The sequence below is a fragment of the Punica granatum genome, chromosome 7, assembly GCF_007655135.1.
Source record: "Punica granatum isolate Tunisia-2019 chromosome 7, ASM765513v2, whole genome shotgun sequence".
Classification (NCBI taxonomy): Eukaryota; Viridiplantae; Streptophyta; class Magnoliopsida; order Myrtales; family Lythraceae; genus Punica; species Punica granatum.
The window spans coordinates 18789057-18810470 of NC_045133.1; the positions used below are offsets into that span (position 1 = coordinate 18789057).

The following is a 21414-nucleotide window of genomic DNA, read 5'->3' on the forward strand; positions in this document are numbered from 1 at the left end:
TATATTAACATATTTATGAACCGTAGGCATACATATATAATTTACTAACAGGTGATAATTGATATGATATATTGATGTCTATTGAATAGATTTTTCAGAGTTATACCAACAGTTAAAATTTATTGAAAAAGACTTTTAACAACAAGACTTTTCCCAACACCTATTGACTGAAGGTAAGCTTTTAAAATTTATTCCAACAATATATCAATATATATATTTCTCATTGGCAAAAGCCATTTTCAACAATTTGACTGTTGGTATAGTTCTGAAAATCCATCAAATAGATATGAACATTAGGGGTGTAAATGAGCCAACTCGAGCCCGAATATACTAGATCCGAGATCAGCTCGTTTATTAGTTCGCGAGCTTGGGCCCGAGCTCGATCTTGAGCTCGCGAGAGCTTAGCTCTTCGAGCTTGGGCTCGGCTCGTTGTATTAAGCGAAGGCTCTATTTGGCTCGTATAGGCTTGCCTTTGCTCGTATAGGCTCGCCATGCCAGCAGAGCTCGACTAGTATAAGGCTCGTGAGTCAACCTCGTATAGGCTCATGAGCTCAAGCTCATATATGCTCGTGAGCTCGAGCTCGCATGAGTTTGGATTGGACATAGGCTTAAATTTGACTATTGTAATAACTCATAATATATTTATATATATATATATATATATATATATATATAGCTCGTTTAGGCGTGAGTTTCATGAACCAAATATCATTGAGCTCGGCTCGGCTTGTTTAACTGACGAGCTCGAGCTTTCATCGAGCCGAGCTCGTACCGTTTGCGAATGTCTCTGCTTGTTTAATTAATTGAAAATTTCAATTCTTTAACATTCACATAGAAAAGAGATTTAACCTTTTTTTTAAGTAGATTTCAATATCCCTTGCAATTTTGTTAATAGACAACGATACTCTTTTGATTCAAAGTAGGACACTTACCGCCTGACTTTTGATGACATGCCAACTAACTAACATGACACTTTCAAATATCATTTTTAATTTCAAAAACTGAAAAGGTAAAAGACCTAAAATGGAAAAGGGAGTCAGTGGGGAAATCAATTACCAAAAGGTTAGCAATGCCTCTCACGACCTTACCAAGGTAGTGGGATCGCCAACGAGGGAGCCCCATCGCTGAATATACACCCTCTCTCTCTTCGATAATTGTTGATTCAACGTATTCACCTGTTACAGTAGAAATTTCTCGAATTTGAAATGTATCGAATCCTTAAGTAGTAAAAAAAGTGGGATACTGTATTTTCAGGATTAGATTTTATATTCGAATAACCATCGTAATTGCAAGGTGGGGCCCCCTCTCAGTGACCCAACCCCCAAGTGAGGTTGCCGAGGGTTTGCGATGCTTCCAATGGCCTCACTTGGTTGATGGGTCACTGGCAGGGAGTCCGCACCTATCTTTCTCGCTATACTTTTTTTTCCTCCAAATTTTCACAGATTTTTATGTTGCGTTTGATTTCAAAGTAGGATTTTAAAATCAGATTTTGAAAAAGAGTTGTATAAATGGTTATGTACGGGGCCCACCCTTTGACTTTGTATGAATTATTTTGTTTTATTGTGAAAAAAAAGAGTGATATACATGGGACCACTCTTTGACTTTGTATGAATTATTTTGTTTTGTTATAGGTATAATTAGAGTTAAAGTGTGATTTTAAAATCACACTTTGAAACCAAACAAGTCATTAATTTCTCAAATTAAAGAATAATTTTTTGGCCAAGCCTTGAAAAAAGAAGTGGTGAATGTCCTATTTTAAAAAGAGAGTTGCCGTTGTCCATCTATGAAGCTGCGTCGTGTCGTTAGAATTTACTCAAATTTTTTTTCTTGAAAATTAGGGGGCTTTCTGTTAATGATATAGAAGTTTGTGGGTGCTATTCGCAATAAACTAAAAAGAGGTAAAACGGCTAAAATGCAAGATTTCCAGTAAAACGGGAGAAAAAAGCGAAGAAAGGTAAAATGATAAGGAAGCGAACAAATGACCGTAGTGCCAACCGCCACCAACGGTCACCTCTATGGCGGCACTGCGCGACCCTACGCTCCCTCAAGCAAATCCACGCCACCCTCATCGTCAAGGGTTTCACCTCCGACCCTTCCGCCGTGAGGGAGCTCATATTCGCCGCCGCGGTGGTTGTCCCCGGCGCCGTGGGTTACGCCCTCAAGGTGTTCGACCGAATTCCCGAACCGGACACCTTTACGTGGAACACCATGATCAGAGGGGCCGCCCAGAGCCTGAAGCCGCGGAGCGCGGTCTCGCTGTACACCCGGATGGAGAACGGTGCCTCTGTGAGGCCCGACAGGTTCACATTCCCTTTTGCAATCAAGGCCTGCACCAAGCTCGGGCTGGCTCCGCTGGGGTTCTCCATCCACGGGCGGGTTGTGAAGTTCGGGTTTGAGTCTAACACTAATGTGAGGAACACACTTATATATTTTCACGCGAATTGTGGGGAGCTGGGAATTGCGAGGGAACTCTTCGAAGCCTCGGGGAAGGCAGAAGTGGTGGCGTGGTCTGCATTGACTGCAGGATATGCAAGGAGGGGGGAATTGGGGATTGCTCGGGAGCTGTTCAACGAAATGCCCGTGAAGGACTTGGTCTCGTGGAATGTGATGATCACTGGGTATGCAAAGCGAGGGCAGATGGAGGAGGCAAGAAAGCTCTTTGATGAGGCCCCACAGCGGGATGTGGTGACATGGAACGCTATGATTGCTGGTTATGTCCTTGGTAAGAGTAATGACAAAGCTTTCGAGATGTTCGAGGAGATGAGGTTAGTTGGGGAAATGCCTGATGATGTCACAATGTTGAGCTTGCTTTCAGCCTGTGCAGAATTGGGTGACTTGGAGATTGGGACAAGGATGCACCAATTGCTTCAGCAACTTGGTGAAGGGGATCTGAGCACTTTGGTCGGGAATGCACTGATTGACATGTATGCCAAATGTGGGAGCATTGAGAGGGCATTCGAGGTTTTCTGTGTTATGAAAGAGAGGGATGTGTCAACCTGGAATTCAGCGATTGGAGGATTGGCCTTCCATGGGCATGCCGAGAGATCAATCAGCTTGTTTAAGAAGATGCTGAGGTTGAAAATCCCTCCTGATGAGATCACGCTGGTAGGAGTCCTGATAGCCTGCAGCCATGCAGGAAAAGTCAAAGAAGGGCGCCAGTACTTTAACCTTATGAGTGAAGAGTATGATATCAAGCCAAATATACGGCATTATGGGTGTATGGTGGACTTGTTTGGGCGGGCGGGACTACTTAAAGAGGCATTTGAGTTTGTTGAGACGATGGAGATTCCTCCTAATGCGATCATTTGGAGGACTCTGCTTGGGGCCTGTCGTATTCATGGGAATGTTGAGCTGGGGGAGCTCGCAAATGAGAGGTTGCTTCGTATGAGACACGATGAGAGCGGAGATTATGTTTTGCTTTCAAATTTGTATGCTTTAAAAGGAGACTGGAATGGGGCTGAGAAGGTTAGGAAATCAATGGATGATAGTGGGATAATGAAGGGAACCGGGTATAGCCTGATTGAAGCGGATGATGATAGAGCTCTCATGCATTATTTGTTCAATATGAACTCGAAGGGGTAGTGAAACTGGGAAAACCGAATGACCAAGAAGTGTTCAGAACTACAAATGGGTGAGAACTTCTCTTGAAACGAATCACCAATGATAAATGATATCCCCCCGGCCTTTTCTCGAAAATGATATGTGGAGCTGCTTACTTGTAAGTTAGATGCTCTCTGTTCTTGACATTCATGTAAATGTAATGCTTCTTGTTCGCAGGGACAAAGTCCCGCCTCCCAACCTACCCCACTCACATTTTTTTCCCCATAAAATATAATTTCTAGGTTTTGCTCCTTAATAAGTATGTAATCATTATTTTGCCTCTGCTGAGGAAGTACATATGTATTATATATGTGTTTTGCCCCTACCAAGAGAAAATTCTGGCTCCTTCCCTGCTCATTTGTGCAGCTGTCTCTACGTTTTGATATTCTGTTCTCAGCCAAACACAATGATTTACAGACTGGATTTCCTTTTTTTGGATCAATGCTATGATTCATGCAAAGATTCATTATGAAATAAGAGAACTCTTTCTTTCTCCTAAGAGCAAAATGTGCTGACAACTTTTTGCCATCCTTTTGGATATGTTATTAGAAATCCATGATTCATACTAACACATCCAGTATATCAGCTTTTGTTTGCAGTAATGCATTGTTCAAGAATGAGATGGTTGGTCGTCTAAAATTTGAAATGTGTTGAAGCTCAGGTACTTCTCTTCACCGTCTTGATTAATATATACTCTACCGAAAGCTTGTCATTTTAAATGTGCTGATGGGTCATGGAAAGAAACATTCAACTCCATTCTTGCCTCGAAACATGTACAAAGAACAATTCCACCTCAGTGATCTTTAATGCAAAATATACCATTTGAAACATAGAACTCATTCATTGCACAAGAGCAAGAGATCTTGACAGAAAAGGGGAAAAAATTCAACAAGGAGCTGCACACTGGAACACAATTTTCACGCTTAAACTTTTAAGAAAATAGAAAACTCGAAGAAATGAAACTCTTCAACGAAGGCTTTGTTTGCAATCAGCGCCGGGATAGTGCTATCGCAGCCAACAAGATGATTAGAATAAACAGTAGGATCCCTCCGAAGGACCCGATCAGAGAGCCTGAGATCCGCTTGCAGAAGGAGTTGAATTGCTGGCAGATTGCAAACCAGTTCGTCTTCGTATTCCCTTTGTGCGCTAAGTAGACAATGGCAGCTGATGCTGAGGCTCCGGCAGTCAACAGCGCCAGCATGATCTATGCACGTTAAAACCCACGCAACACACTTCAATCAGATAATTTAGCTACTGAATCTGTGTCCACTCGTGGATTTTAAAATGGACAAATGGACTACCATGACATTTCTAACAGTAGACCACCTCAGAAAAGATGTCTCCATGACTGAAAGTTAACTTTTTATTATGGCTTCTGCTTCTTACTTGAGAGGCATCCATGCTTGCAAATACCGGTTTGTGAGGAAACCCTTATGAGATGATTGCTGTTGGTCTTATTTTATTTTCTTAAATTTAAGAGAATACCATAGACTTCTATGCTTATGATAGAATAGTCATTAGCTTGACCATGAAGTTCGGAGTGTGAGCTCAGAACGATTTACTTTGCATGCAGTCACATGGAAAGTTACCGTGTCAAAGATGACCAAGACGATTCTGCTGTTTTGTGCAGCGCTTCTCATGATGTGAAAGATTGAGAATGGGAGAGAAAGAATCAGATAACCGCTTACAACGCCGTTTGCAGCCACAAAGAACCTGCCAAAAGAAGCAGACCAAAGGTTAGCAGTAAAACCGATTGTGATAGTTAAGATCAATCATATAGATAAGATGATATATGTACACATGTTGCAGCACTCTAACATTGATAAAGTCATCTCTGATTAAATTTGTCTTATGATGTTCCATTACATCATGGACAAACTCTAGGAGAAACTTACGTGAAAGTTGGAAGGTCGTCATACTCCGCCCTGAACCGAATGAACCGTGTAAAGAAGGGGAGGGTCTCATTGGTCGTCCCCATGGCAATAGCGCTCCCCAGAGTACAGATAAATGCCAGAACGCGAAGGATGAAACCGAGAGCCGACACTCCTCTGCTGATCCCTGTGGTGGGCATCTTCGAGGCACCTCCGACATCAAGAGCGGCTCCAGCTTTCATTTTCAATGATTAGAGGCGCAAAGTAATTTATAGGGTCTAGACGTTTGAATGTTGATGTAGTAATCTCCGAGGGCTCTACCGAGAGAAGTTAAATTTCGAATGTGTGAGTTGGCTGCTGTGTGCATGGCTATGGGGATTGGGAGATGGATTTATATGCACGTTGGGCGAGAGAGAGCGTGTAGTAGGTTCTCAACGTGGTGCAATGTAACATGACCGTACTGACTAAAGTTTGTATAATTAGGGTTTTCAACATTATTAAAAGTAAATAAGCTACCTGCCCGTACTGAATCAATAATTATATATACACAGATATGTATATATAAATTATATGTGAAGTACTCCGTCATTCCCAACTCCAACAAACAGGGACCCAGAATTGGAAACGCATCCGTTAACATATCGTCATCTAATTATGATCATTAGAGAATAAAGAATTCATTGATCACATCTTTTATTATCTGAATGAATATTCCTCAGTACTAAACAACTTTATGGAGCTCTGTCCCGTGCCACTTATAATTCTGAGAAGAATGTAAACATGTTTTTATCTCCCTTAACCAAAGCAACTTCTAGTCATGTAATAATCGACTTCGATTTATAGATCTCCCTGCCAAGCTCGATTATGCCGAGGCTGTACAGCATTGGCCATTTAATTGTAAGCATCGATGATTGAATCCACAGGAGTGCAACGTTTTATTTTGTGTGGAAAAAGCTGACCAGCATATGTAAACATGGGGCAGTTGAGGAGGGGGATATTCATCAAATTTTCGATCTAAATAATAATGTTTGGATAAGAATCTAAATAATAATTTAGCACAAAAAGTAAAAGAAACGTATGGGATGCCAAGTGTTCCATCCAACATATGGAGGTTGGGTTGGTTCATATATATTTACCAGAAAAGGAAAAAAGAAAAAAGAAAAAAAAAAGGAAGATGGATTTATGAATGTGTCCGGAATGAATTGACAAATAGGAACCAATCCACTTTAATCCCTCCGCGTAGTACCCGCGTACGATTGTTATATTTGGCTGGCCCACTCGATATATTCCCCAAAAAGGAACTAACAAAACATTAAGGATACGTTTGGTTCGCAGTATTAGAATAGACAGGAAATGAAATAGAAATTTTAATGAAATTTTTGTATTTGGTTGGAGGGAATAGAATGACAGAGATTTAAAATTCTGATATTTGGTTGGATTGAATGAAAAATGGAAAAGAACAAAAATACGGTGAAATGATATGAATGCCCTTGATGCTAAATCTAATGAATTTTATAAGATAAATAAATAACTTTAATGGTAATATTTTTTTAATAAAAAACATTTTAAATAATTCTAAAGTAAAAAATTTTAAAAATTAATTAATTTTAAAACATTTTTGTAATTAATGTTTAATTAATTAATTATGCATATTAAATACTTTTATTAAGGAAAAAAATTAAATAATTAATTAATTAAAAAAATTAAAAATTAATTAATTTTAAAACATTTTTGTAATTAATGTTTAATTAAATAATTATGCATATTAAATACTTTTATTAAGGAAAAAATTTTAAAAATTAATTAATTTAAAAAATGTTTTCTTAATAAAAGTATTTAATATGCATAATTATTTAAAGTGTAAAAAAGATTAGCGTACATTATAATGTACTTACTAATTAAATAATTAACAAAGATTAGTCATTTAAATTAATTATTTAATAATTTCTTGAAAATTAATTTTTGCATTTAACAATTCTTCCTAATATATAAATACTAATCATATGAATTAATTTACAGCAATCCTTATGTGCCCCCTTTTGCCATCCTTCACATATTTCCCTTTGACTTTTAGGCAGACATTTCTTTTTTTTTTTTTTTTTCGTTTTGCCCCCAATGAGCAGAGACCCTCGAAAAGCCTAAATGCCTATTCCTCTCGATGATATAGAATTCTCATATTAATTCATATGACAACGAAACCGTTAAACCAACACAAGTTTCGCTCCCTGGATCAACATATTACGTAATTAAATGATCAAGGCAGAATGTGATAAGAACAAACATAAGGAATGTTACACATTTCTTGATACAACATTCATCCGAAAACACAAGCTACTACTTTCAAATTGAATAATTGAAGTCCAAACTACTGAAAGTCCAAACACAGACACAAATTTGCAATAATAGAAGTCCAAACTACTGAAAGGTCCCAAAACTACTACTTTCAAACTACTAATTCAACATTAGCACAACCTGCTTTTTCATCATATCAGCAAGGTCCCAAAAAGCTTGACGAAGATATATACTTGGTTGTCCTACTTCAGTGATTTGCAATGAAATCCTGAATCATTTCCAAGCGGTGTTCTGGTTCGGTACCAAAGAAAAGCAGGATATAATTCGGATGGTTTCCGAACTTTTGAATTGCCATGCGAACTTGTGCTGAAGTAAGGCCCTCCACACTACGAAGAGCTTCAAGGAACTTCTCTTGAACGATGTCCGAGTGGACACTCTTCGAGAGCATCATGCAAGCCTCTTTCATGTCGGAGACCATTGTATTCACAGCATGAGAAATTGTGGATAAGTCAGCTTCACTCTTTTTCCTTTTTTTTCCTGCAGAAGCACTTCCCGTTGCATCTGTAGGTGTCTGATGAGCATGGGAAACATCTCCCGATGTAGTGGTATTCGTATTGCCAGATTCATTTGGATTTGAATGATTCACATCCGCTTCTTCGACTGTTGCAGTCAAATCTTCAATATCAAGCTCTTGTAGAATATCTTCAACAGCTTGAGCATCTTTTCCAGTAGCTCGATCATTTGCATATATCATAGATAATTCTTCGAAATGAGGAAAACTTCTCTGTCTAAATGGAGCAGCTTCTTTGTGAGTCTAAAAACATAAAGAATAGAGTGTTAGTAACATAACATATAAACATAACGATATGATATCGAAATACATAGATAAAGTATTTATTACCGCAACATAAGCCTCTCAAACATCGTCTTCCGCTGTGACCATCTTCCGTGTTGAATTCCATCCAAAGCCAGATGTGTTAAGCATCATATCATACACGATAGCCCATTCCCTCTTCAGTGTCTTCAGTCGAGATTCAATGTGAGGCATCGCCTTGATACCGCTATTCAGGAGCTTTTCGAATAGCATTTTCTCAAGTTCTGGCAAGTAGCCAGACTTAAACCCTGCGTCGGCATTATGACTGCCCATATTCCGTAGGTCAATCATGCAAGATATGAGCGCTGCATCCTCAGCCATAGTCCATTTTCTTTTGCTACTCTTACTCATCTGGGAAGTTACAGAAGTAGAACTGCCTTCCATTTTCAATACTAAGAACACATACATCATATAAATAATTATTTTGCATAATAAATAGCAATAAGGAGCTGTATTTAATTGAATATATGCAATGGAAATAAGAGTTTCTGAAAATCAAACGCATATGCATTGAAATAGATTCAACATATTGTCTTCAAAAAGCAATGACAATACAACATACAATCCCAAGCAAATGAAAAAATAACCCCTCAAAGTTTACATTACAACTCCCAATCACAACATATAACTACGTAGTGGATGAGTTCCACTCAGTAAACATCTCATTTGCCAACTGTTTCCTCCAATTACTCCAAACATTTGATGTTTGAATCTCAGAAATAAGATCAACATCCTCATTAGAGTTGTCAACAACCGTTTCATTCAGTTGGTCTTCCATAAGATCGAAAGCCATTTCTTTCCTAATGAAATCATGCAATAGACAACAAGCAATTATTATTCTATTGTGCACCCTAACAGGATAAAATGAAGGACTTCTAAAAATAGCCCATCGAATCTTAAGCAAGCCGAAACACCGTTCAATGACATTACGAGCAGATGCATGTCTCAAATTGAAAAACTCCTCATCATTTCTTAGTCGATGTCATTGACGCCGCTCATTGAGGTGATACTTTTGACCTCTAAAGGGAGCCAAAAATCCCTCACAGTTTGTATAACCAGCATCAACGAGATAATAACAACCTATATTCAACAAGAGGGCAAAAAAGACCTATATTACTTTATATGTTATTAAGCTTACCTTTTAATATTATGAATGCCAAAAAATTATTATACTCAACAGTTGGCACCCTAAGTCCATGTTCTCCAAAAAGAGCATCTCGTAATACTCTCCCATCAGCTGCAGAACCCTCCCATCCAGAAAGAACATATGCGAATTGCATATATGGTGTACAAACTCCTAACACATTGGTTGCTATATCACCTTTCCGAGTTCTGTATCTAGGTCTATCAACCCCAGGCACTCTGATTTTGATATACGTCCTGTCTAGAGCACCTAAACAATTCTACATTAAACCAAAATGTAACATTAGCACCATATTAGCTTTCTAGCACCCTAAATAGACAAAATTTGGCATTTGTTTGGGTACCTTAAACCACTTCTAACGTCGGTCCTCTGAGTTAGCAGCTATTGGTTGGGGCTTCTTATACAAATGAGCTTGTAGACGCAAAATTGCTTTGAGAACATTGTGGAAATATCGGCTTACAGTTTCACCCAATCTACCAAACTGGTGTTTAATGACTCGATTCTTGAAATGATAAGCCAAAACATATAAAAACATTGCCACTTGTTCATCAACATGCATATTTCTTGTATTTTTCAGACCCCCAATTTCTTGAAGCATATGACACAACTTAAAAAAAAGCATTCCTATCCATCCTTAGTTGTTCAGTACAAGTCACATCATCCGCATATACAAGCATCTTAATATAATCCCTACTGCCATAATAGCTTAACTCGTACGACATAATGCTTGGCTTAGGACTATATAGAGCAGCTAATTCTAACAATATTCCCATCAGACTCCTAAATATAGTACACATTTGAATAAAGAAAGTTAGAGCAACGACTTTCCTCTTCTTGCACTTATTCTGCAAACTCAACTGATCCATAACTGCAAAATTGATTCAAAATATATTATAATGAAGTACGAATACATGTATTTTCAAATCAGCAAAATGAGTTCAATACAAGAAGTTTCTACAGTCACAACCAATGTATTTTCAAATAAACTATGTAACATAACACTACAACATTATCAGCAAACCGGAAATTTTTTGCCCACATTGCTGTATTCTTAAACATCAGCATTCTGAAGATTCAAAATCGAAGCAAAACATTCATCAACAACACATTGAACCCTGAATTTTTCCCCACATTGCTGTATTCAGGGTGGCAGAAAATCGAAATTTTTTTGGAATGGTATTTAAGGACTGAACATGTTGTTTCCTCCCTAACTTTTAATTGATATTACTAGCTACATTCTATACAATTATATGGAGACAGAAACACACACATCATATATGCAGCAGCTAAGTAACAGCACGGGATATCAACAATATAATCACCAACCCATAATAAAAAAGAGACATCTTCAAAGCATAAACAGATGAAATCGCAATAGAAATGGAAGCCAAACAGAAATAGTCGGATCCATCCAACTGAGTTATCCAGTCACATTCAATACCAACAGAAATGGCAGCCAAACATCGTTCATGGGTTCCTCAAGTATAAGTTTACTGGATAAATCGCAACCTGAGCGTGGAACTGTATTTGGAAAACATATACACAGTCCCTAATGTCTGAGTGGTTGTCCTGCTAATTTAATGATGTCATTCCCTTTTCAGCTTGTATTCTAGCTACAAGATTCCTGATAGATTTAGAAGATGGAGTATTGTGGAAGTTGTGGGGGAGAATTCGCAAACCCTAACCTCAAAATCACTTCCCGGAACTTGAAATTGAAAACCCTAACTTGATAATCGACTACCCTAGAATCAAAATTGAAAGCTTTGACTTGATAAGCAGCGGGAGAAGGCAAATTACAACGGATTCGTGGGGTAGAAACTGAGCACATTACCTCGGCAAAGCGCGGGAGATCGGGTGCTTCAAGCGGGGAAGTGAGTGACAAGCAAACTTCGACTCACAGACTGGAGTCTCCGACTGGAATGGCGTCGTCGAGGCGTTGAGGCGTCGAGCTTCGATGGAGGAGGCGCTGAAGTAGCGGAGTTCTTTCCAGTTTTGCAGAATGGATGTGCTAGGTTTCGGGAGGGTCGGATTTGCAGAGATAAAACGATGGCAGATTTTGAAATTAATGAACAATTGCGAGGACATTTTAGTATTTTCACCGTTAATTCCGGATGCTCCTTAGCTAATCCGGATCTCCACCTGAGGCTCCCTCAATCCGGATGAAAGCTGGATTGGTAGCACCATCCGGAATACCTATTCCACATGACATGCGAACCAAAAGTCAGATTCCGGATTCCGTACGGATTAGGTAATCCGTTCCTTATCATTTCCTACAAACCAAACATGCCCTAAGTGGTTCGTTGAGCATGGGGCTTGGAGGTCTAGGCACGAGTTCCCTCTCGAGCTTAGCCCCAACTCCTGAGGTCGGCGGTGCGCGCGAGGATCGTGAGCAGTTGACGAAGCTCGTTGATGCTCACTGAATAATCATTGTGATAAATTGTAGTATCTTTCTTAATTTTCTCAGCAGAAACTAAATTAATTTACGTACTACTTACTAAATCCATTACTAATCCTATCCTGTTATGTGATGAGAAAAACATAAACATGATTATAGCATTTCTGGCCGATCTGCAATTTATCATCTCTTTTGTTTTTATTTATTACGTATTATTTTTTATTTATTACTTTTAATAATTGGAATCACGTTGGCTTCAATGATGGAGCCGATACCAAGTTTCTTCAGGAAAATTTTGGCGTCATCCTTGCCATCATCATCCGATTTTGTCTTCGTCGTCACAGCCGAGGGGGTCCTACGACTTCAGTGACTTATGTTTGTTCTTCCTTCATAAGAACCTCAATCCGATCAGTGTTGGAACCGCCCGCTGGTTGCTATCCTCACCGCGATGCATGGGATCGCCGGTTGCATGTCATCCCCCTTTCTCATTATCTCACAGTTGAAGTTGAAGGTCCCTTGTTTTTGCTTTTATTATATGACATTCAGAATTATTTTAATTTCATAAATTTTTAATAAAATAATTAAAAAATAGTGAAGGCCTCATCAAACAATTTAGAAATGTTACAGCCTTAGAAAAAAAAAAGTTACTAAACTTTGTGGCCCATTTCGGTTTTTGTTTCATTTTCTGCCTTTACATTACCGATTCCACGTGTAAAGCGAATATGATGATTGCTTAGAATCATTATTTTAGTACAATAGTCACGTGTATTTGAATTTTTGCTTTTAGTCTATTTTTTGCTTGTAGTCACGTGTATTTGAAATTCTTATCTTTTGATAACTGATTTGGTTAACTAAGTAATAAGGTGATCTGTATCTAGACGATAATCTTATCTAGACGATGCCATCTGTATCATACCATGACTTATACAGCAATTGTTCATCAACCTTCCATTATAAGATTTTTTTCATTGTAGATCTTGCATGAGAAAAAGAGGTAACAATTTAGCCAGAGGTGACTTGCTGGCATGCGACAATATATATTCATCGTGACCTTATAACAATACATGAATAGTCTCATCAATTAGGAGGGTGAAAAAATGAATGTCATTCAATTTTGTATTATTATGACCTGCAGGAATTCTATGCACATATATATACTTCAAAAATTAGACCAAGCCGGCAAATCATCCTTGGCTGCACCGTAACGGCCTCCTTCCCACGTGCAAGACCATTGATGAACAAAAAATTTCCATTGAGAAAAGAGCATGGGGCATGGACTGTTTCTACATTGGGGAAGTTGGAGGTGTTCATGGGGCAGATTTTCATGTTCTGGCTAACACTGAAAGCGTGGTAGAGAAGGAAAGGAGCCAATTGGGCTGCAGAGGACTTGTTGACAGAGAATAGAAGAATTAGGGTTTTTGTTCTTGGGAGGAAAGACCGAGATACTGAAGACTGAGGAGGTTGTTCTTAATTTATATGGAGAAAGTAACCTGATGAAGCTCTTCAATGGAAAGCTGGCTAGGGCTCTGTGTTGGAGGGGGCAGAGGGGACAGCTAATGAGGACTGTCAAATCTATGAGTGTACTTACTGCCAGCCACTAGGGGGGTAGCAGAAAATTGGAGTTACCCTTTTGATTTTGAAGGGTACATGGGAAGTTGGAAAATGTCCATTGCCAAAAGCTGGAGGGAATTTCAAAGGCCGTCCAGATGTTAGGTTAAGGCCTCTTAGTCACCTTTCATTAAAGTTGCCATTGCTTGCTCTTTTACAGCCATATTGTTAACTTAATCGACCGGTCGTGGCATTAACCACTTTAAACCGGTCTAAAGTATGTACCAGCTAAATTGGTTGTCATCGCTTTGTAAGGGAATTTTCAGTAATATGAGGAAGGTCTACGAGGCTAGCAGTGAATGCGGAATGGGCATACTTTGTAAGGATTATAATTGTAAATTTCAGGATTCATTCGTTGAATAGATATTGAAAAAATCAACATATTCGCCCAAGAAAAAATCAACATATGAATGTCTGGGAATTGCACATACCATAAAGGAGCAATCGTGATCCCTAAGTTAAAAAGGGATTAACTTCAAGATGTTAGCAAGCGGAATGAACAGAGAATTTCATATATGTTTAATACAAGAAATTAGAGAAGTGATAAATTCTTGGAAGTTTAGGTAGGGAAAGCAAAGGTTATGCTTGGAAGGAGGAGTTTTAGTGTAGTGACACGAAACGCTGATTCTAAACTAAGAAATCCTTAATTTGATTCTTATTAGTGGGAATTATTCTTGTACATACTAGATTCATAAGCCTCCCTTGCGATCGAGCAAAAAGTTACGCTCATCTCAGGTACTGAGAACGAACTAACAATCTTATAAACCGATTCGAGATGTTCACTGCGTATGTACCACTTTAGCCCTTAGAGACGTCAACCCCAAAACCAATTACAAAGGGTCTATGAGCTGCTGGATATAGGCATTTACCCATGAAATAATGGTGCATCTAAGAGATCTTAGAATGTACGAGCGTCTTATACAGGAGCGGAGCCAAGATTTTCATCGATGGGGAAAAATGTTACTTAATATAAATAGTATATAAATATTTTTTTTAGGGAGGACAAAATACTAATTTTACATATTTTTGAGGTAAAATTTTTAAAAAATCCAAATTGCCCCCCTGCCAATTAACCGGCTCCGGCCCTAGTCCTATATAATGTATTTGTACTATTTCAGAGGCACTAAAGTAAGGGTCTCTATTACCCGATAAAATATTAGTCGTTGGCCGAGTGCCATGTCGATTGGTAGTCATCGTATTCCTCTCCATCAAATCGACGGTGTTTTATATTGTCCACTTTATCCCTTGCAGTATACGGGTGTTGGTGCCAAGAACTTTCATGTTCAAAAAACCTGGTGATGGATCAGACTTTCATTGATATGCTTAAACTTCAGTATGTGTATCCACGCGATTGTCCACGAGCATTCGCTATTTGCTCATGTTTCAGGGTCCGACATTGTAAGTAGGTGCCGAGTCTCAAGCAATTCTACAGGTGAAGTGTTGAGTATAGTGGTCCAAGGACACTGCAACAACATAGATTACCTCTGTAACATCACCCTCACAACGCAGGAAATCACTGCGACGAGCTTTTCACGAGTCAAGCCGATACGCAAATGCTATTAAATTTCAGCAGCTATACACTCTAAAAAGTTCGCTCTTGCGATCCACAGTATCCACATTCAATAAGTAAGCCCTCCAAAAATGCATAGCTAGTGCATGATTGTGATTCCAATCCTAGAGAACACCCACCATGTATGCTGCGGGTCGCCATACAATAGGATTGGACGAGCCTCGTGACCTGGTAAGCACATCGCACTTGCATTGTGAGCCCTCACATCGCGTTGACAACATATGAACTATTAGTATCTTCCGAAGAATACATGATACCGAAATATATTCTAATAAATACGAACCAATCAGACGGTCCAGTCAGCATGCGTAGTACTCTTGCTAGCAAATACAACTGATGACTCCTTTCACGGTTCAAGAGTAGTTGTAGTCAATGAACTGGCGATACAGAAGCTGTGTAAATGGTGATGGACACAGGTTAGGTGAGCGGATTTTCATAATTTACTACATACATTCCATTATCTAGCACTCCTAAATTACGGATGAAAGTTACTTGTATTCCTCTAGTAAAGAAACGAATAAAAATTTCATTTCAAAGTCGAGAATTCTTGACATCCAAATTTGTCCGTGTTTGTGAGACTTTCAGGAAAGTTTACAGTCTCGTGTTTGACAACACTGCCAAGATGCATTGTAATCAAACTACTAAAAAGGTTATCATCCAAGTGGAGGCGTCTGCTATAGGATCTGTCTTCCCATATTCAATGGGACGATCACGAGACGGATACCCTAAGGCAGTTTTACATGACAAATGAGACTGCCTTGCACACCATCTCCAGAACATTATTACAAAATGAAAATCATCAAGCTATATTCTTTCCCATGAAGGAATAAACACTTTTTTTGACTGGAAAATAGTTCGGGCTTGTCCCAAAGAGCCTCAAAACAAAACCATGCATGTTAAATCACTTTGTTCGATAGTAAATCTTGATCCCATTGGCCTTTACCTCTTCGAAACAATCCTCATATAGTTATCTGGTCCAATTCAAGGAACCACCTCCATGTGCCTGCGCGCACTTACATCATCTTTTCTGATGCAACCCCCACCATGAAAATTGATCCAACAGCTAGCAAAGAGCCGGAGTGATTCCCATAACAGCTTGTTCAGACTGCAGATTATGAAAGGGTCGGAGCATAACCCTTCATGATCCCACCCCTCCATAACCTGCAATCCAAACAGCCCATAAGACAGGAGAACCTCCCATTTTATTTTTGCGCACACAAACAAAAAGAATGAAAGAACCAAGTCTTGCTAGCATAGTTATCAATTTTCTTCTTCCATCAGACGAAACATCTTCAATTAAATAAAATTACCTACTACTTCCCTATCCACAAAAACTCAAAAGCCACCCCAAGGATCCAGGAGAAATTTGGATTTGAGTCTTGGCGATGATTGGAGAACCCTACATGAAAATCCAAAGATCTCCCATGCTCCTTTCCACCAGGAATGGAGATGACCATAACAAACCCTTGAGAAGAATAACCAGAACAGTCCGACAACGTAAAGGCAAACCACGCAGAAGGTCACCTGAAAACAGAAGACTACTTTCCCGGTTTAGTGATTTCCACTTTCTCCTTCATTGTTCAACTTCATGAACAGAAGAAAAAGAAAATGAACAAAACAAACCTTTTAAAGAAAGGGATTATCATACCTGAAATTCAGTATACATGTAAATGCAGCATAGTTGCGGTCAAGAGTTACGTGGACTCGCATGTCACATGTATTGACCCCACCAGTGCAGACAGCAGAGACAATGTGTAGCCACAGTAATATAATGAGTTGATCTATCTTTACCATGTATGAGCCATATATCATGCATTTAATCATGTTTCTTCCTACTTTTCTGGAAACTCATGAGTGCCCTTCTACTATAACTAAATTAAACCTTTAGCAAACCTTTCAAGGAAGCCCCGCATTGTTGCAGCTGAACCTCGCCTTCAAAGCCGTATGCATTTCTCATTCAACTGTACACTTCCACTAACCTGGAGAACCAGAGAGAATCTAATCCTAAATTAAATTTCACTATCTTAAATTTTCCAGCATCATCTATGAGACTGTCAATGGTGAAATAAATAATGCATCCCGCACTTTAGAATAACCCATTATTCAGGATACTTCCATATTGTCTGCCCCACAAAGACCAAGATAAAGTCATATCTTTCCATGGCATTCGACAAAGTTACTTCAGCAGGGTGTGGGTGGTGATCCCATTAGAACCTCATATTTCCCAATTCAAGTTATGGCCCAACCCCATTCAGAATATAACTCTCGGTGCCAAGCAAGAAACATTATATAAGTCTTAAGACTAGAGGATAGATACAAAAGTTGAAAGCATCCAAAATTAAAGCAAGCTTGTCATTCAGACACTGAAACTGAAAACTAAATTACAACTGCAAGAAGGAAGGGGCCACATGGTTCCAGTACTATGAGCAAAAACATCAAAAACAAGCAAAAAGCACGCTGGCAATAATGGTCTACTGGGAACAATTGGAGCTTGGACAATTGGTGTTACAGGCAACGGCAAAGTTCAGCTTTATAGGTGTCTCCACATAAAATTGGTCCTCATTAACAAGAGAAGCTTCAAGGTGAGGCTGAGCCATCAATTTGTCAAACTGCGGTTCATCGGTGGTCTTCTGGTTAGGGGCAGTGGGCTGGGCTTCATCAAATATGGGCAGTAGGCTGGGCTTCAGGACAACATACAGGGACATCGGAAAGGTTAGGATGGAAAAGTGTCAGATCCGTTTCATTGGTTCCTACTGTTCAAAGGAAACACGGTAGGCAATGTCAATTAACGGAGTAAGTCATAATTCTACCTGTGGAATCAGATCAACCAAATCCTAGTAACCGTAACTTTTCCGACGGGAAACAGGAGTCTGCCCAGATAGCCTGGAAATAGGAGCTATAAATTAGGATGCACACTAAAACAATCGTGAAGAAGATAGGAATGAGTTCTTGAAGATACTAATAGAAGATTCCTAGTTTTTAATGTGACAAGTAAGGTCTCAGAAACTGTATCCAAAATGTTGTTAAGACGCAACAGAATCAAGTTGTGCTTTAACTGTTCTCTGCATGTGTATGTGTTTATGTGCGACTATGGATTGATAAATCTGGGTAGGGATGTGGATTGAATCCCAAGTAGGGTTACCACCACTGAGTTAACCAACCCCACAATGTAGGGTCTAGTATGTTTACACCACTCTACAGCTCACCGTTTCAGTGCCAACTGCCAAATTCTTACTGTGAATAGGGAATCCATTTGCCAGTGGACACACGATATAGTTGGGAAAAAATTTCAGCACGTAATGATAAGAAAGTCAAGTAAACATACCCAGAGGAACTAGTACGTCCTGAGGAATAGCCACTCCCATATACACCACAAACACTTCCACCACCACCAACCTGATAGGAAGTTCAGAAAAGCAATTACTAGTAGAAAATATGCAGAGTCTTTCGAAAAATATGTGAACTGATGCAGGTGATATTGAACAAGATGTGAGTAGCCATTTAACAACATATAAAAGAATGCCTACACTTACCCGATCATGCACTTGCGAACTGCCATAACCCCCATAACTGTCGGAAATGGGCAGCTCACTTGATCCACCATAGCCACCACTAGAATAAGAGTGCCGACGGGCAGTCCTTTTACTTTCTCTGCTATCATAAGGCAGAGGATCTGAACCATCTGCAGGCATCGGAAGGTATGGCAGAACTGGCATGAAAGCTGACATTGCTGTTAGGAAACCGAGCACGTGCGCAGCGAAAAGTTTAATTACGGTAAAAATCAAATTTTTATCGCGTGCTCGTTTAATCAAAAACTTCAAGATCACATCTTGACATAAGAATCGCCTTCTAAACGAATAGATAACATCACATAATGAATCCATAAGAAAAGTTACGAACTTTTCACTAACCTTATTGATTCGAGTCGATCAAATTAGCCGTCCAAGTGTCCGGCCTCTAGCTCGTCCACACGAGCACGTCTCCACCGAGATTAGACTCCTCTCGACCCGTACACTTCGATCTAGGTCACCGATCTCGAACGGAATCGTCACGGAATGAAAGGATCTCTTCAAGGACGCCAAGGACAACACCGAAACGCCGAATCGGATCGGAGAAGAACTCCGATCAGCCTTGGGAGTTCACGGCAACAATTGTTCAGCCGTCTCTCCTCTTCCTCTCTTTCTAATATTAGGGTTTTCGATCAATTAACCTCTAGGGTTAACCGTAAGAACATATCTATATATATTCTTACCCTAGGGACTAAAATGCAATTATTAATTAACCGAATTAATTAATAAATCACAAATGAGTCCTCACAATTTAAGTCATCCAATGACTTACCCTTATAGTTAGAAAGAAAGATTAAATAAGTCCTCGACACGAGTTTCCATAAATAGACGATCTATTTACAGAAACTCTCCAAATAAGGAAACTATCGTATTTCCTTAATTATATTTATCCTTGATATTGAACTCGGCTTCAGGATGTGCTAGCACCCTCACAACCACATTGCAATCCTTGTTCGATAATTAATTTCTAATTAACTTCCTTAATTAGAATTAATTCTTTTCTCGGTTTAGACACGCTCAATGTGTGTGACTAACTAGGTTCATCATCAAATGGCAATGGGATTATAGTATCAACTCATTTGATACTACCAAAAACTCTTTCTGTAACCGAAAGCATAATTCCCAAAATGCCCTTGGTTCCCAAAGTTCACGAGTGACGCCTAGCAGCATATCGTGACAATCCAAAAGATGACGAATGTATAATTGGAACATTCTGATGAACTTCTGATCGTATATACCATGCACTGAATCCTTTCACTACAAGATCCCGATCTAGTTAGAGTTACGGTAAATGCCAAACTCTATAGCCGATCATATGGATTCTCTAATTTCATTCTTAGATCCGTAACACTTGAACAGAAACTCCTTTATATTCAAGTCTATCTACCCCGGCCGAGGATTTCTCGATCCAGAATAAAACTCATATCCATAGGACATTTTCCCTGTTTACTCAGGTTAGTGAATCCCGTCTTGATCAGACACCTAACTCCAAGTATAACTAACTAGGACCACTATCTGCCGAATACTCACGCTAAGCACAAATACATTAGCAGTAGCAAATCCTAATTACCTATACTTGAGATAGCGTTCCATCTCAGGTCTAAGGATTATATGCACTAATACGATCCAGACAACATTCATTGACATTAGTAAATTACCGTATGAATGTTATCTGCACGTTACGTTCGACTACTTATCATATAAATATCCACATATCTGTCATGATAACAGTTATCAAATAGTATGAGACTCACTACTCCACCTTCATTAGTATCTGTATACTAATCATGAAAACAGATAGAGGCGACGATCTATCTGGAGAAATAATGTCCAGTTAAGTCTCCTACGATCGTGAACAGTTTAAAGATATTCTTACCGAATTACTTCGTCACTCATATTCTTAACTCTTAAAATGAAGTATTCAAAATATCTTAAGGATTTTATTCTAATAAACATAGACAATATATGAATAATAGAATAAACTTTATTGCCATAAAAGGAATTATCCAAATACATAAATCAAGCTCTAGGGCATATCACTAACAATTGCACCTTCCCGGTCAAACATATTGGTTCTCAACCGCGTAGTTACTTGTACAAGAGCATCTTTTGCAATTTCAAAATCTCCAGAGATCTAATCATCATAAACACAGTAAAAAGCACTCTTGTTACGACCGAAATAAAGTCAAACTAAAACAAAGAACACTTCTTTTTTGTTCTTTTTATTTTAAATTTTATTTATTCTTTGTGGTTCGATTCAAAGGGTAGTTCCCGGTAAGTTACTAATGTGAGGATTGTAGGTGTTGTTTCCCACATTCATTCACTTTGAAAGCAAGGAGAACAAGGCAAAGTTACTTATTGCAATTTCGCTTTAATTTTTGAGGAGTTGTTCTTCTTGTAAATCTTGTTTCATAATAACCGATTCTTCCCAAGCAATGCATTTGAACAACACCCTATATTATACTATTATCATGAAAATTATCTTGTTACT

General features: G+C 38.9%; 4 protein-coding genes across 15 annotated transcripts; 1 reads left to right on the plus strand and 3 right to left on the minus strand.

Moving 5' to 3' along the window:
* Positions 1 to 1940: 1940 nt before the first annotated feature.
* On the plus strand, positions 1941 to 5623 carry LOC116215644 (pentatricopeptide repeat-containing protein At5g15300). Of its 5 annotated transcripts, none has more exons than XM_031551433.1 (4): positions 1941 to 3718; positions 4187 to 4261; positions 5174 to 5336; positions 5485 to 5623. In XM_031551433.1, exon 1 carries the CDS (start codon positions 1960 to 1962, stop codon positions 3580 to 3582), a length of 1623 nt encoding a protein of 540 aa, XP_031407293.1. In that variant the 5' UTR covers positions 1941 to 1959; the 3' UTR covers positions 3583 to 3718; positions 4187 to 4261; positions 5174 to 5336; positions 5485 to 5623. The 5 variants fall into 5 exon arrangements, with proteins under 5 accessions (XP_031407293.1, XP_031407294.1, XP_031407295.1 ...); XM_031551434.1 differs by having other exon boundaries at positions 5231 to 5336; XM_031551435.1 differs by having other exon boundaries at positions 1941 to 3631.
* On the minus strand, positions 4502 to 5815 carry LOC116215645 (casparian strip membrane protein 3-like). The gene is made up of 3 exons (XM_031551439.1): positions 5496 to 5815; positions 5190 to 5313; positions 4502 to 4804 (listed from the first exon to the last, which is right to left on the minus strand). Exons 1-3 carry the CDS (start codon positions 5711 to 5713, stop codon positions 4589 to 4591), a joined length of 558 nt encoding a protein of 185 aa, XP_031407299.1. The 5' UTR covers positions 5714 to 5815; the 3' UTR covers positions 4502 to 4588.
* A 2195-nt stretch (positions 5816 to 8010) lies between these two features.
* LOC116214470 (uncharacterized protein At2g29880-like) lies at positions 8011 to 9021 on the minus strand. Its single transcript, XM_031549871.1, has 2 exons — positions 8686 to 9021; positions 8011 to 8577 (listed from the first exon to the last, which is right to left on the minus strand). The coding sequence occupies exons 1-2, from the start codon at positions 9019 to 9021 to the stop codon at positions 8011 to 8013; spliced, it is 903 nt and encodes a 300-aa protein (XP_031405731.1).
* A 6673-nt stretch (positions 9022 to 15694) lies between these two features.
* Positions 15695 to 19078, minus strand: LOC116212858 (loricrin-like). Of its 8 annotated transcripts, XR_004157955.1 has the most exons (6): positions 18888 to 18902; positions 18680 to 18750; positions 17003 to 17333; positions 16758 to 16878; positions 16298 to 16515; positions 15695 to 15746 (listed from the first exon to the last, which is right to left on the minus strand). XR_004157955.1 is itself a non-coding variant. In XM_031547580.1 (3 exons), the coding sequence occupies exons 1-3, from the start codon at positions 19068 to 19070 to the stop codon at positions 17312 to 17314; spliced, it is 276 nt and encodes a 91-aa protein (XP_031403440.1). In that variant the 5' UTR covers positions 19071 to 19078; the 3' UTR covers positions 16419 to 17311. The 8 variants fall into 8 exon arrangements, 3 of the variants coding, with proteins under 3 accessions (XP_031403440.1, XP_031403441.1, XP_031403439.1); XR_004157954.1 differs by lacking the exons at positions 15695 to 15746; positions 16758 to 16878 and having other exon boundaries at positions 16419 to 16515; positions 17248 to 17333; positions 18888 to 19078; XR_004157952.1 differs by lacking the exon at positions 15695 to 15746 and having other exon boundaries at positions 16419 to 16878; positions 17248 to 17333; positions 18888 to 19078.
* Between the last annotated feature and the right edge of the window lie 2336 nt (positions 19079 to 21414).

What these genes read in the sequence shown, in the direction of transcription:
- LOC116215645 (XM_031551439.1), bottom strand. Translation starts at nt 5,713, where the DNA reads ATGAAAGCTGGAGCCGCTCTTGATGTCGGAGGTGCCTCGAAGATGCCC. An exon ending in GACGACCTTCCAACTTTCAC is followed by an intron (nt 5,314 to 5,495) that starts GTAAGTTTCTCC and finishes TTCTTTTGGCAG; the next exon opens with GTTCTTTGTGGCTGCAAACG. An exon ending in TCTTGGTCATCTTTGACACG is followed by an intron (nt 4,805 to 5,189) that starts GTAACTTTCCAT and finishes TAACGTGCATAG; the next exon opens with ATCATGCTGGCGCTGTTGAC.
- LOC116214470 (XM_031549871.1), bottom strand. Translation starts at nt 9,021, where the DNA reads ATGGAAGGCAGTTCTACTTCTGTAACTTCCCAGATGAGTAAGAGTAGC. An exon ending in TGGTCACAGCGGAAGACGAT is followed by an intron (nt 8,578 to 8,685) that starts GTTTGAGAGGCT and finishes TTATGTTTTTAG; the next exon opens with ACTCACAAAGAAGCTGCTCC.
- LOC116215644 (XM_031551433.1), top strand. Translation starts at nt 1,960, where the DNA reads ATGATAAGGAAGCGAACAAATGACCGTAGTGCCAACCGCCACCAACGG.
- LOC116212858 (XM_031547579.1), bottom strand. Translation starts at nt 19,070, where the DNA reads ATGCCAGTTCTGCCATACCTTCCGATGCCTGCAGATGGTTCAGATCCT. An exon ending in GTTCGCAAGTGCATGATCGG is followed by an intron (nt 18,751 to 18,887) that starts GTAAGTGTAGGC and finishes ACTTCCTATCAG; the next exon opens with GTTGGTGGTGGTGGAAGTGT. An exon ending in GGACGTACTAGTTCCTCTGG is followed by an intron (nt 18,238 to 18,679) that starts GTATGTTTACTT and finishes TCCTATTTCCAG; the next exon opens with GCTATCTGGGCAGACTCCTG.